The following is a 13107-nucleotide window of genomic DNA, read 5'->3' on the forward strand; positions in this document are numbered from 1 at the left end:
TAGGAATTGTAGTCCAAAACATCTGGAGGGCATCAGGTTGGCAAAGGCTAATGTAAAGATTGTAGAGAACCAGCCATGGGCCAGATGTACTGGGCAAGTTCTGAAATATCTCCAAACTCTCCTGCTACGGCTGCCACAATGTTTGAAGAAGCTGCACTTGGTGTGATCTCCACCAACACCATGCATTATGTAGCAGAGAATTCTTATGGTGGCCACAGGTCTCAGCCCACTTACTGGCCCTGCATCAGTTGTAGCTAATGTTGGCCCCTCCAGCTCAGCAACGAGCTGCAACTTCCATCACCCCAGACTTTTGGCCAGGCTGCCTGGGGCTGATGGGAGTTGGGATCCAATAACATCTGGAAGGCCTAGCATCAATCATCCCTGCCTTTCATAGGTATAATATATAAATGATGTTGGTTTTCCTTTACCATGGCTATATGTGTTTAGTTTGAATTCCTGCCCTATAGTGAAGTATCGGCTGCAACTCTGGGGTGTGGGGACCTGTGTGTGGTCAGGGCCCAACAAATTCATAAGCCAGCCTTCCTAAGCATGTTCAAAGTTATCTGTAAGTTACCAAGTGACCAACACTGGAGTATATGGTGTTAAGCCTTCCAGCTAGCAGCAGCAGCAGCAGCAGCAGCAAAAAAGCAATTCTAGGATGCATGTTGTTACCATTGGCTGTGTTCAGCTGGGCTGACAGGAGCTGAAGCCCAACAACATCTGGAGGGCATCAGTTTGCCCATCCATGCTTTGCATAGAATCATAGAATTGTGGAGTTGGAAGGAATCCCAGGGGTCATCTAGTCCAACCCCTTGCAATGCAGGAATAACAGCTAATGAATCCCCGACAGATGGCCATCCAACCTCTGCTTAACAACCCACCCCCCACAGTGAAGTGGAGTTCATTCCACTGTCAAACAGCTCTTACCTTCATAAAGTTCTTCCTAATGTTTAGTCAGAATCTCCCTCCTTCTCATTTGAATCCATTGGTTCGGGTCCTGCCCTCTGGAGCAGCAGAAAACAAGCTTGTTTTCTCTTACGTGTGACATTCCTTCAGATAAATGAAGTTGGCTATCATAGAACCTCTCAGCTTGCCTCTTCTCCAGGCTAAACAGACCCAACTTCCTCAACCATTCTTCATAAGGTTTGGCTTCCAAACCCTTGATCATCTTGATCACCCTCTATGACTCAGCCAACCTTTCTGGCCTTCATGCGGTCTGCTCTTGTGAATATCTTTTGTTTGTATTTTTACATGCATTGATGTCTTCCTCTTCCAGCTTCCTCTAGCAACCTCTCCAGGCAGTGATGCTTTCAGAGGTGCCACTGAAATTCCCTTCTCCAGCTGTTTACAGCGAGCCTATCTGTGTTATCCTGCTAAGTCTCTTGGAACATTTTGTTATACAGCAGGTCATACACCTTCAGTTTGGTGGGGGGAGTTGCTTTTCAGCTTAGACCTTCAGCCCTGCCCTGGACCCAGTCCAGTAAGGCTGTCCTTAGCTTCCCAACAGTATTAGCAGGCATAGGCAAACAGCCCTCCAGATGTTTTGAGACTACAATTCCCATCATCCCTGACCACAGGTCCTGTTAGCTAGGGATGATGGGAGTTGTAGTCCCAAAACATCTGGAGGGCCGAGTTTGCCTATGCCTGGTAGTAGGCTCAGTTTTTTCGACCTGGAAAACAGGCATAGTTTCTTCCTTCCTCACTGTATTTTCAGAAGAGTAATGAGCACTCATCAAGTTTCCCCCCCCAATCTGAAAAAAGGCTCAATGAAGGGATTTGATAACAAGTGACTGGTTGAATCAGGCTGTAAATAGCTATGTACCTGGTTGCCAATGGTGAGTAAGAAATTTTTGCAAGTGACCAGTGAGTGGACCTGGGCCAATGCCAATTGTTTTCTTTTAGGGTATATCTTACTAACTTAAGGATCTCTGGGCAGGTGGGCTTGCAACTTTTGTGGACTTGTTTGCAAAACAATTTTACTGTTTTAACAGTTATAAAGCCATCTTACATGTTGTTATGTCACTGATTAACTGATCTTTAGCTGGCCACTAATTGCTGAGATCAGGCCATTTGTTCAGCATAGACCAACCATGCTGATACCTTTGTACTTCCTGCCCTAGCAATGGAACTGGCCAAGATTTAAGGATTTCTGTTTTGGGTCTCTAAAGTAGCTTGGCAACTGAGCCAAGTGTAGTCTGGCCAAAGCCAGTCTCCATCAGACTTCAAAGAAAAGACCAGCTGTGTTTACACCCAACAGAGGGCAAATCCTTGCAGCCTGCAAGGGAAAAGAGACAGTGGAGCAAGTCTCACCTTACTGGAGGGTTTGGTTGCCTTTTCGTTTGCTTGTTTCAAGAACAAATATGGAAAGGAGATGATGCTTCTCAATTCTGGAAAGGCAACACCATAGGTGCAGCTTCCAACAATTGCCACAAAGCTGAAATCATGCTGCACCTAGGTTGGTGGCTTTTGCTGAATTGGTTTTGATGAAAGCCAAGCACTAGTGTTCTAAATTCCCAGGTAGGTACCAGGTGCATTTTGCTACTGGCACAGATCCAATCACGACTACGTGGAGAGTTTGGGGCACCAGGTTGGCAACTGAGCCAACTGACTTGCATGCAGTCCTCCATCATCATGTAAAGGAAAGTAGGTGCAGGGCTGAGTACAGAGATATTTGTCTGTGCTGCAGCCTCTCTGCAGGCCACCCAAAGGGAACTCACAAACCACTGTTTAAAAACCTCTGCCTCGTTCCATAGTTAATATCATTTCCATTTCCATTGGGTGTGTTTCTCTGTCTTGCATACTGGGACAAGTGAATTGTTGTAAGAGTAAGCTACAGTCAAGCAATGTAGTTGAGATCATAAACATTTAGAATTGTAGCATTGGAAAGGACCCCAAGGGTCATGCAGTCCAAGCTCCTGTGAATCAACATCTTGTGGTGACCATAACCTAGGTTTAAAGCGCCATTTGGTGCCCTGCTTATATCTGAGTTTCTAACACCACCAAGCACTTGCTTGATTCAGTCAGTTAGGATTGCAGGAGCCTTTGGTGTGATAGTTGGCTGAAAGGGACTGTGAATCCCCCAGGACCTTCTAGGGCTTGACAGCATGAACAGTCTTCTCCATTTACCCTCAGTGTCAAAGGTATGGAAGGTATCAAGTGGTAGTTTCCAGGGTTTTACCTGCGACTCTGCCAGCAGAATTGGTCCTTGGACTTGGACTTACACTTGCACTTGAACTGTTGTTTCTGAGGGGAAGAGAGTGGCATAGCAGTGAACTCAACCCAAGGTGGGGACTCTTGTCTTTCCAGGTATGAAGTGGTATGGTGTCCCAAAAGTTCACAAGCTCATAGAATTGTAGAGTTGGAAGGGACCTAAACCGTAGTCTAGTCGAACCCCCTGCAAGGCAGGAATCACAACAAAGAATCCCTGGCAAATGGCGTTGGGTCACTGTTGCCAACTTGTGCATGAAATGGATGAGACAGAGTGGGCCAAAATCTGATCCATGGTCAGTGACCTTGGAACTCCATTTAAGCTCTAGTCTGACCTTCTCCAGCTGCTCTCCAGCTTTTGGGGGCTACAGCTCCCATCAGCACCAGCCAGCATGGGTTTGCCATTGTTCTGATGATGTATCAGAAGTTGAAGAAGCCCTAGTAGCAGGGAAGTGGCGGCTGAGGACCCTTATTTCATTTTGTGTAATGCTTAAAACTGGCCTGACGTGCTCCCAGACCAGGCACAGGCAAACTCCGGCCCTCCAAATGTTTTGGAACTACAGTTCCCATCATCCCTAGCTAACAGGACCAGTGGTCAGAGATGATGGGAATTGTAGTCTCAAAACATCTGGAGGGCCGGAGTTTGCCTATGCCTGTCCTAGATCTCTGACAGCTGCTTTCAAGGGGCTTGCAAATAAAGCTTCTGGAGCCCTTTTGGCATTAATGCAGTGTCAGATGGGAAAGGCTTGGTCTGGTGGACCAAATTGGCGTAATTAAGCCTGAAGGCACAGGTGGGAATGTTACTGTGGCTTTTCACCATCTTACTAAGACCTGCCTTTTCTCCCAGGCCTTTGGAGAACTAACTAATACTGCCTTAGGTCCAGGAGCTTTTGTACACCTCATGGTCTTAGTGCAGTAACGTTGTTTTTATTGCATGGAAATGCTTTTAACTGACCTTGGTCTGTTGAACTACCTTAACAGTGGTACCTTGGGTTACATACGCTTCAGGTTACATACACTTCAGGTTACAGACTCCGCTAACCCAGAAATAGTACCTCGGGTTAAGAACTTTGCTTCAGGATGAGAGCAGAAATCGTGCGGCAGCGTGGCAGCAGCAGGAGGCCCCATTAGCTAAAGTGGTGCTTCAGGTTAAGAACAGTTTCAGGTTAAGAACGGACCTCCGGAACAAATTAAGTACATAACCAGAGGTACCACTGTATATTGTTGTACAATTCTTTGGGGCTTCTGGTGAAAAATGGTTTATAAATTCTATGAAATAAATAAATCAAATAAAAAAATAAATTCCATGAGTAGCCTTGTTGGTTTATTTGAAGAGGATCCCAAAGTCATAGGAGAGCAATAAATTGATTAGGACCAAGTGAAATGTCACAAACAACATGATCATTTTTTCTGCAGGATTTTTCTCTGTGCTGTTTTGGTTGGCCCCAGACTGTTTTAACGGATCACCTTTAATTAAGGTTTAAGGATGCAGTCCTAACTAGGGCTGGGTGATATCTGCTTTCCAACATCGTAATATATCGCCAGGTAAACTTCACGATGTGGCGGTATATTACGATGTCCAAAAGGAGATGGGGAGGAAGAAGGCAGTTGCCAGCCCTGGGTGCGATTAGCATCACCCTGTGCAACTTCTGCCTCTTCCTGCCAAGGCTGGGCAGGTGAGACAACCCTGGGCTGAGCACAGCAGCCAGGGCACCACATGGCCTGGCACTGGAACTGCCAGCCACAGCTCGCCCCAATGATAGTCTCTCACTGTACAAGCGGCGGCTACCACAAACCAGTGTTCTGCTCTGTGCAAGGAGGAATGGAGGGAGGAAGCGACACTCACATGGCCAGGGAAATAAATGAAGGCACTGGCTTGCAGGCAGGCAAACCCCACTCCTGAGGCCAGCGGCTGGGCTGTGGGGTGTGTTTGGGTGTGTGGGTGGGTGTGAGCAGGGCCAGGGATTAGTGATACATTGTCTGACTGGAAATTTTAAAATCGCTCTCGCAATTTTAAATTTAAACCAGTTTCAGGCAACGTATCAATACATTGCCAAGCCCTAGTCCCAACCATGTCTACTTAGAAGTAAAGTCCCATGTAATGGAGCTAACTCCCAGATAAGTGAGGTGAGGATATTTGCAACGTTAGTTAATTAACTGGTGAAAGCAGTTTCAGCTGAGAGAGGCTACATAAATAGTGAGCTGTTGCTATTCTGGTTCCAGTTTGTTATTGTTACAAATACAGTGGTACCTCGGGTTAAATACGCTTCAGGTTACATACGCTTCAGGTTAAAGACTTCGCTAACCCAGAAATAGTACCTCGGGTTAAGAACTTTGCTTCAGGATGAGAACAGAAATCGTGCAGTGGTGGCAGCAGGAGGCCCCATTAGCTAAAGTGGTTCTTCAGGTTAAGAACAGTTTCAGGTTAAGAACGGACCTCCGGAACGCATTAAGTACTTAACCCGAGGTACCACTGTATAACATTATTTTATTAGGAAATAGAAGAAGATATTGGTAGCCATCCTCTTTTTCCATCTTTGAGTTGTAGTTTTTGTTTACTAAATTGTAGGTTATCTTATGACAAAGGCCGCAGGGAGGGTAAATCTCAGCTCCCAGCTAGTTGGTATGGGATTCATTAGAACTGGCTTACTAAGAGGGGCATGTGGACCATTTGGGAGCCTTTCAGAGATGCAGAGCTGAAGGCATTCCTGTTTTTCAGTCAGATACCTTTGTTGTGCTCTGTGGAAACAGGAAACAGAAGCACTTTGTTTTCAGAGCTGGGAGGGAAGGAGGAGAAATAAGTTTTGAGCTCAAGTCAGGGTTGCCATTTGAGCAGTGAAGAATTTTGTATTTGTAGCTTACCTTAATTACTAGGTCAGCAGACCTGAGATCTTAACCAGGAGGGCTTTCCCCTGATCTTGCTTAGGGCCTCTAGATGTGGCTGCACTTTCGTCTGGGGTTGCAAATATCAGCCTGGGACCAGTCCTTTTTGCTACTCCAAGTAGGTGAGAGGTCCCTGCCACTTTAGGATCTCCTGCATGTTTCTTAAGGCATTTGAATGAATATTATGAAATACATAGCAGTATTGCAGAGGGAGGATGCACATCTTTTAGCCTGTACTTTTGCTTCTTTGACACCACTTATATATAAAATGCCACCAGCTCTCAAGGAGTCGACAGGGAGAACAGGTCATTTGCAGAACAGAAAATGACAGTGACATGGCTGCTAACTTATGGTTAGTTTCTTTATTAAGGAAGCAGAACAGAGAAAACACTGAGACTTCTAAGGGTTGCTGCTAACTAGATTAGGCATCCCCAAACTCGGCCCTCCAGATGTTTTGGGACTACAATTCCCATCATCCCTGACCACTGGTCCTGTTAGCTAGGGATGATGGGAGTTGTAGTCCCAAAACATCTGGAGGACCGAGTTTGGGGATGCCTGATCTAGATGAACCAGTTGCCTGGACTGGCTTGTAACTCCCCCCACTCACTCTCTAACCCTCTGTGTCAAGCACCTTCCTAAGGGACCTTCTCTGTTTCTGCCTGGCTCTCTGCTCTGTGACTGTCAGCAGAGAAGCTGTCAGGGTGGCTCTGTGGTGGATCTGCCAGGTCTGATTCCTGTGGGCACTCACCTCTCTTCCATCTGTGGAGGCAGAGCATAGCCATTGTGGCTGGTACCCATCTCCCTCCCCTCCCTGGTCAGGCTTGGAATTGAGCTTGCAGAAAGAAGCCACAAACAGCAGAGTTCCCCTCTTACTTGGAGAATTAGTATAACGCTTAGCCTGTTCTTGATGATGTCATGGGGAAGGCAATAGAGTCAGGTGTCTCCCACAGCTTCCCCTATGAAACTCCAACCAGCCTACCTGCCTAATTGACCTTTCTTGCTGCTGCTGCGGTGGCGGCAGCAAGGGAGTAGTTGGGACTGGAGAACCTCCAGCCAATGACCTCCAGTTATTGGACTCTGTCAGCCTTAGCTGGCCTGGCCAGTGAGTCAGGATAATGGGAGTTGTAGTCCAGCAACATTGGAGGGCACCAGTCCTCTACTCCTAGAATAAAGGAAATTTATTTCTTTGAAAATAATTTTAGGCCACTTTTGAGCATAAGCTTCCAAAGTAGTTTGTAATTTATCATGTTGTGTAAATCATAGTGCAGTTTAAAATCCCAGTTGTGTTTTGGTCTGCTCTCTCCCTCCCCACCTCCTCGTTTTTGCAGTTTCAGTGGGGCATCTGACTTCATTCTGCCCACCTTCAGCTTAACAAACTTTCAGTTACACCTGTTGCCTTTGCTATAAAAAGGCAAAGACACTGAGGTGAAATAAGTCATCTGGTTTTGTTTTTAAACAGAGCAAATAGTGGAAAAAGACGAAGGGCCCTATTACACTCACCTGGGATCTGGACCAACTGTGGCAGCCATCAGGGAACTCATGGAAGAACGGTAAGTTGCAAAACATGCACAGTTTAAAAAGATTTCTTCTCTTTTCTCTTTTAAAATTCTTGCATCAAAGTAGATAACCTTCAACACTTTGATTCTGCGATCACCATAACTCCCTATAAAAGGGAGCCAATAGGAAAAGGATTCAGGTGCCCCATAAATTTTTTAAAAAGTTTTTAAAACAGGTCTTTTCGGCAGAAGAGGTATTTCACAAAACAGCTGTGTCAAAAATAGAAATTTTCCCTTGTCAGGTATAGGAGGTGGGGAAGGGGAAGGGAAAGAAAATAAGAATAAGGTTTTCATGCAAGTGACTCCAAATCCTTGCCTGACTTGGAGTGACACAAATTTTATATATTTACTGAAGTTCTGTGCAAATCTGGAATATTGAAAAACTTACATTTAAAAGAAGAATGAAAAGGAATGTGTGCCTGACAGGTGTGCAAATACCTGTGCACATGTCCCCAGTAGACTTTGCTGTGATTCTGTGGGAATCTGGAATATTGGAAAACTTGTAGTTCAAAATTAAATTAAAGAAGTGCTTACACACAAAGAACCAAATACTTGCACACAGTGCCCACAATGGGCCTCAGACTTTTGGAACTTACAGTGTGTGGGGAAGTACTATTTGGGAGTCAGTGTGGTGTAGTGGTTAGAGCAGGCATAGGCAACTTCCCTCCAGATGTTCTGGGACTACAACTCCCATCATCCCTAGCTAACAGGACCAGTGGTCAGAGATGATGGGAATGGTAGTCTCAAAACATCTGGAGGGCCGAGGTTGAGGAAGCCTGGCCTAACCTATCTTGAAGGGGTGATGGCAATAAAATGAGGAGGGAGAGAACCATGTATGCCACCTTGAGCTCGTTGGAGAAGAAGTTGGGATATTAATGCAACAAGCAAACAAACGAGGGGAGGGCACACAGCAGCACACAGCCTGAATACATCCCATCAGGCGCTAGCCACTAGTGTGGACAGGAAGCACCAAGATGGGTGCTCACAGATGGTTGAAGGTATACAAATGTGAATGTGGAAACAGTGACCCACATATGCCTGAAACCTTGAATGTCCTAGTGTTGGTGCAGCCTTGGTGGAGATTCCTCTGCCTCTGGACCTACAGACCTCTCTGCCTCTTCTCCTTTCTGCTTTAGCCCTTAGTGCTGCAGGCGTACCGTCTCAGTCCTCTGTTTTGACTGGCAGGTCCATATATGCTGAGTAATATGTATAAAGTATGATAATAAAGTAAATAAATAAAGTCCACATGAGTTTTCTGAGAAGGGAGGAGGGAGCATGCAGCTTGTTTCTCATCCTCCAAATCATGGTTTGGAGAATTGTCTGAAGACTGCCATGTTTTTAAAAAGGGAAGGTTGGGCTGAGGCTCACATCATCTCAGCATTAAAAATGTAAGATGTTCAGATACTTCTTTTAATTGTTGCCAGTAGAAGTGTTGTCTCCCTAGAAGGTCATTTGAATTTTAGGTATAACATACAAGAAAGAGGTGCTTTCCCCCTATTGTTTCCATTGAGGAGTTTTACCCCGGCAACAGGGAGGGTTAGTGCTGCAGACTGCTTGCAGGTGGGCCGACACATGTTCAGACTGATTAGGTTACTCCCCTGCAGTTGACTCATAGACTGCTGAAGAAGCTGAGTCACCTCTAAACACATTGCCACTGAATCACCACCGCAGGCAGCACAACCAGGGCTGGGAGGCTGACAATCGTAAAGGCGGAGGTGGGAAACGTACCTCTGTGCATCAATAACTGATATGAAGTACAGCTCCCACGCTCAGTGAGTCCTTTTGAGAAGCACGTCTTCTGCAATAAAGTGAAATGCAACCTTTTCCCAGTGAATAGCAAAGCCCCAGTGTGTGACCTCCGGTATCCTGGAGATACTGCTCTTTGGGAAGGTTGAGTTGCAATTAATAGAACTAAGGTAGGAAGTTGTATTTGCCTGTCTCTTGGCTATGATGCCCCAAAGCACTGGGATGGCAAAACAATAACCACACCAAGCATTTTAGAGTACATGTTGGGAGAAACATACACAAACCAGTCCTGGCTTTCATAAGCCTTGCACTTGCAGCTAGCCTCCCTTGGTTCTTCCTTTCACACAAGCAGCTGAACAAGTCATGTTTCATTTCCTAACCACAGTCTTCCTGTTGCATCCAAACACCCAGACTATGGTGAACAGCTCACAAACAAGCTAGAATATTAAACCATGGTTTTGAAGTTAGCTTACTATCCTGGCTAGCAGGGCTGTCTTAAGCATATGCGGGACTGGGGTGCAAAGATCTGCCCGGCACCTGCCTCCCCAGGTTGCCCAGTCCTAGGCATGCAGAAGGGTGGAGTCGGCTGGCCGTCTCAGCGTCTTGCTGGCTCGGTTGCCCCTGAACCCGCAGCAGAAGAGTCCACTGTGGCGCTCCGACCGACAGGCGGGCTCTTCCCTGGACTCAACTCTCGGGCTCTTGACCTGCCACCCCTGAGATCCCAGCGTCCGGGTGCCCCGCACCCCTAGCGCCTATGGGTAAGATGGCCCTGCTGGCTAGTTTGAAAGCCATTTGGCAAGTGGAAGCCCAACCCACCTTGGAATCTTTCCCCAGTCTTTCAGGAAGAGGTTTCACTCAGATAGTCCTCTAGAGCAGAGCTCTCGGTCATGTTTCCTGTTTGTCTTCCTAATGCTGTGACTTTTCCAACCAGGTATGGTGAGAAGGGAAAAGCCATCAGAATTGAAAAAGTGATCTACACAGGGAAGGAAGGAAAGAGCTCCCGCGGCTGCCCCATCGCGAAGTGGGTAAGTGGCTGCCCTCCTTTCCCCTGGCATTTAGCATTTATCCCTGAAACCTGGCCGAAAAGCAGTTCCTATGCAGTCACTGCCAGTAAACAAGAATGTTCCCAAATTCTGCCCAAAAGACCCTCAATAACTCTCATTGCAGGAATAGTGGAAGGAAGATACAATATCATAGTGGTGGGGGTAGTGGAGGAGGAGGAGAGGGCAAGGGCTCTCACCTAGGATGCCACTTCACTCCAGTTGCTTGGGCAAAGCAATGGAGGAAGGCTTCTACAGCCCACTTATGGTCTTTCCAGAGGGATCCGTCTGGCCACCGTGGGAAACAAGATGCTGGACTGGGTGGGCTTTTGGTGGTCTGATCCAGCAGTTAGGCGTCTCTTCTGTTCAGGCATTGATGTGGAGACTGTCACCAGCCAACAGAAGTACAGCACTGCCACGCCAGGGCAGTCAGCAGCAACTGCAGTTCCTTCAATTGTATAGAAAATAAGTCTACAGTGTGTCACTTTGCCCCATTAATGTTGACTTCTCCTTGGGCAGTTCTGCCCTGGAGGCTGGGCAGCACCACTCTGGCCTCTTTGGGGGAGGATGGCAGGGTGAGGTTGGAGGCTGTATTTTCCTTAAACAAGCAATATCCTCTCCTGTTTTCCAGGTCATCAGGAGGCACAACTTAGAGGAGAAGCTCTTGTGCCTGGTGCGACACCGTGCTGGTCATCACTGCCAGAATGCTGTCATCATTATCTTGATTCTGGCCTGGGAGGGGATCCCTCGTGCCCTGGGGGACACCCTGTACCAGGAGCTCACTGACACGCTCACGAAATATGGAAACCCCACCACCCGGCGATGTGGGCTGAATGACGAGTAAGTTCCTTTAGCCCTGGCCAGGCTGCTGGAGACAAGAGGCTGGTGGGACGCAGCATTTTCTCAGAGATCTTGGCCGGGAGGAGACAAAGCAGCTAACCACAGCCCTGTTCTGCTTGTGTGTGTGTTTATTTGCCCATGGTTTACTCTGCAGTATGAAGTTTGCCTCACTTGCCTGAGCAGTGGAATTGATTTACTGAAAGTTGCCTTGGACTGGGGAGAGGCAGGTCCTTTATTGACTCCTGATTTCTGCTTCTGAAGAGGTGAACATGTTACCTCAAAAACTAACAAGTTTCTCCTGCTTTCCCTCCTTCCTTCTCTCCCCCGACTACCATTGATTAGGGGCCAAATGGAAGATCCTTGGGTCCATATCAAACTTGCCCCCTCCAGGCCAACATTTTGAGCTCTTCCTTGCTTAAAATTATCAGATTCAGTGATAATGGGAATTAGCAATCCTTTTTTAAAAACAACAATCTTGACATGAGACAAAAAATACTAGAACTACACCGTCGGAACCGCCCCCACCAGAGCACTTTTACCTTCTGGAGCTGTTGTGCCAAATGGACCTTAACCCTCCCACACAACGCAAAGGGTTTTTTAATTTTTAAGGTCTTTGCCTTGCTTACCAGCTCTGGGAGGCTCTCATAGGGATGTGTGAGACATCATGAGAGCCTCTCAGAGCCCACATGAGAGCCTTCTAGTAAGCAAGACCGTAAGCAAGACAGAGATAAAATAAGACTTTATTTGCATTAGCCAGTGGCCATAGCAACAGTAAAACATTACAGTATACGCAGAAAAGGAAATTTGATATAAGAGCACAATTTAAAGTCCTGAATCAGCTGTCAGTTAGTGGCCCTTATTCTGATTGCCTCTGCTATGAACCCAGCAACCTTTGCTGTTATCTGCTCATTTTGATCTGACAGAAGAAAGGACATTGTGGCCGTGGCTGAGCGCCCTGGGATGGTTAGTACGAGTGGGGTGATGATCTCGTTCCTCAGGTCTTTGTAGAGAGGACAAGACAGGAGGACGTGTGCCGCTGTTTTGGTGCTACCATCTCCACAGGGGCAAAGACATTTCTCAGGCGGGATCTTTTGAAATCGACCCTCAAGTACCGCAGATGGCAAAACATCCAGTCTTGCAAGTGTAAAAGCATGTCTGTATTTTGGGATAATAAGTTTGTGTAGATATGGGGCCAGAGAATCAAAATGGAGAGGTGGAAAATGAACATACCAAGGGCAGAATTTCCTTATAGTGGCCAAGTTATTCTGATGCTCGATATCTTTTAGACGTTGACCAATTAGACTGTTTGCTTTAGTTGGGCCCATAGTGAGTAGGTGTTGTGGGGGTAGGCCGCAAGAGTAAAGTTTTTGATAGATGGTTTTAAGCCAGGCACTTTTATGGGAGTCTTGAAGTACTAGGGATAGTAAACTGGGGAGATTTGAGTTTAGGCGGAGCCAGAAGTTAAGAGTTCTTTGCCAAGTGTGTACTTCTACTGAAGGGAGACTTGCCTCCAGTCTCAGTGATGCGTTTGGGATGCATGGCGGTACAGAAAAAATCTGCCTTAGAAACTTTGATTGAACAGCTTCCAAAGTGCTAAGGTGGTTACCAGTCCAAATCTGAGCCCCGTATAGTAGCTGTGCTAGGGGTTTAGATTGGAAGACTTCTAGGGCTGATGGTATATGTTTGCCACCCTTTGTATGGAAAAAGCAAGTCAATGTCTTGGCACTTTGGGATGCTTTTTCTTTTGCACATTTTGGTGTGCTCCCCATGACCCCATGGACTGGAAGATAAGGCCCAAATATTTGAAAGCTTTGACCTGTTCAATTGGCTGATTG

General features: G+C 46.6%; 1 protein-coding gene across 1 annotated transcript in view; it reads left to right on the forward strand.

Moving 5' to 3' along the window:
* Positions 1-13107, forward strand: part of TET3 (tet methylcytosine dioxygenase 3) — a 110094-nt gene that overhangs the window by 82228 nt on the left and 14759 nt on the right. Inside the window, exons 4-6 of the mRNA XM_053401462.1 lie at positions 7550-7640; positions 10324-10417; positions 11064-11272. Of these exons, the coding sequence (XP_053257437.1) occupies positions 7550-7640; positions 10324-10417; positions 11064-11272 (394 nt within the window). The remainder of the gene's footprint in view (positions 1-7549; positions 7641-10323; positions 10418-11063; positions 11273-13107) is intronic.

The sequence above is a fragment of the Podarcis raffonei genome, chromosome 8 (assembly GCF_027172205.1).
Source record: "Podarcis raffonei isolate rPodRaf1 chromosome 8, rPodRaf1.pri, whole genome shotgun sequence".
In the NCBI taxonomy this organism is placed as follows: domain Eukaryota; kingdom Metazoa; phylum Chordata; class Lepidosauria; order Squamata; family Lacertidae; genus Podarcis; species Podarcis raffonei.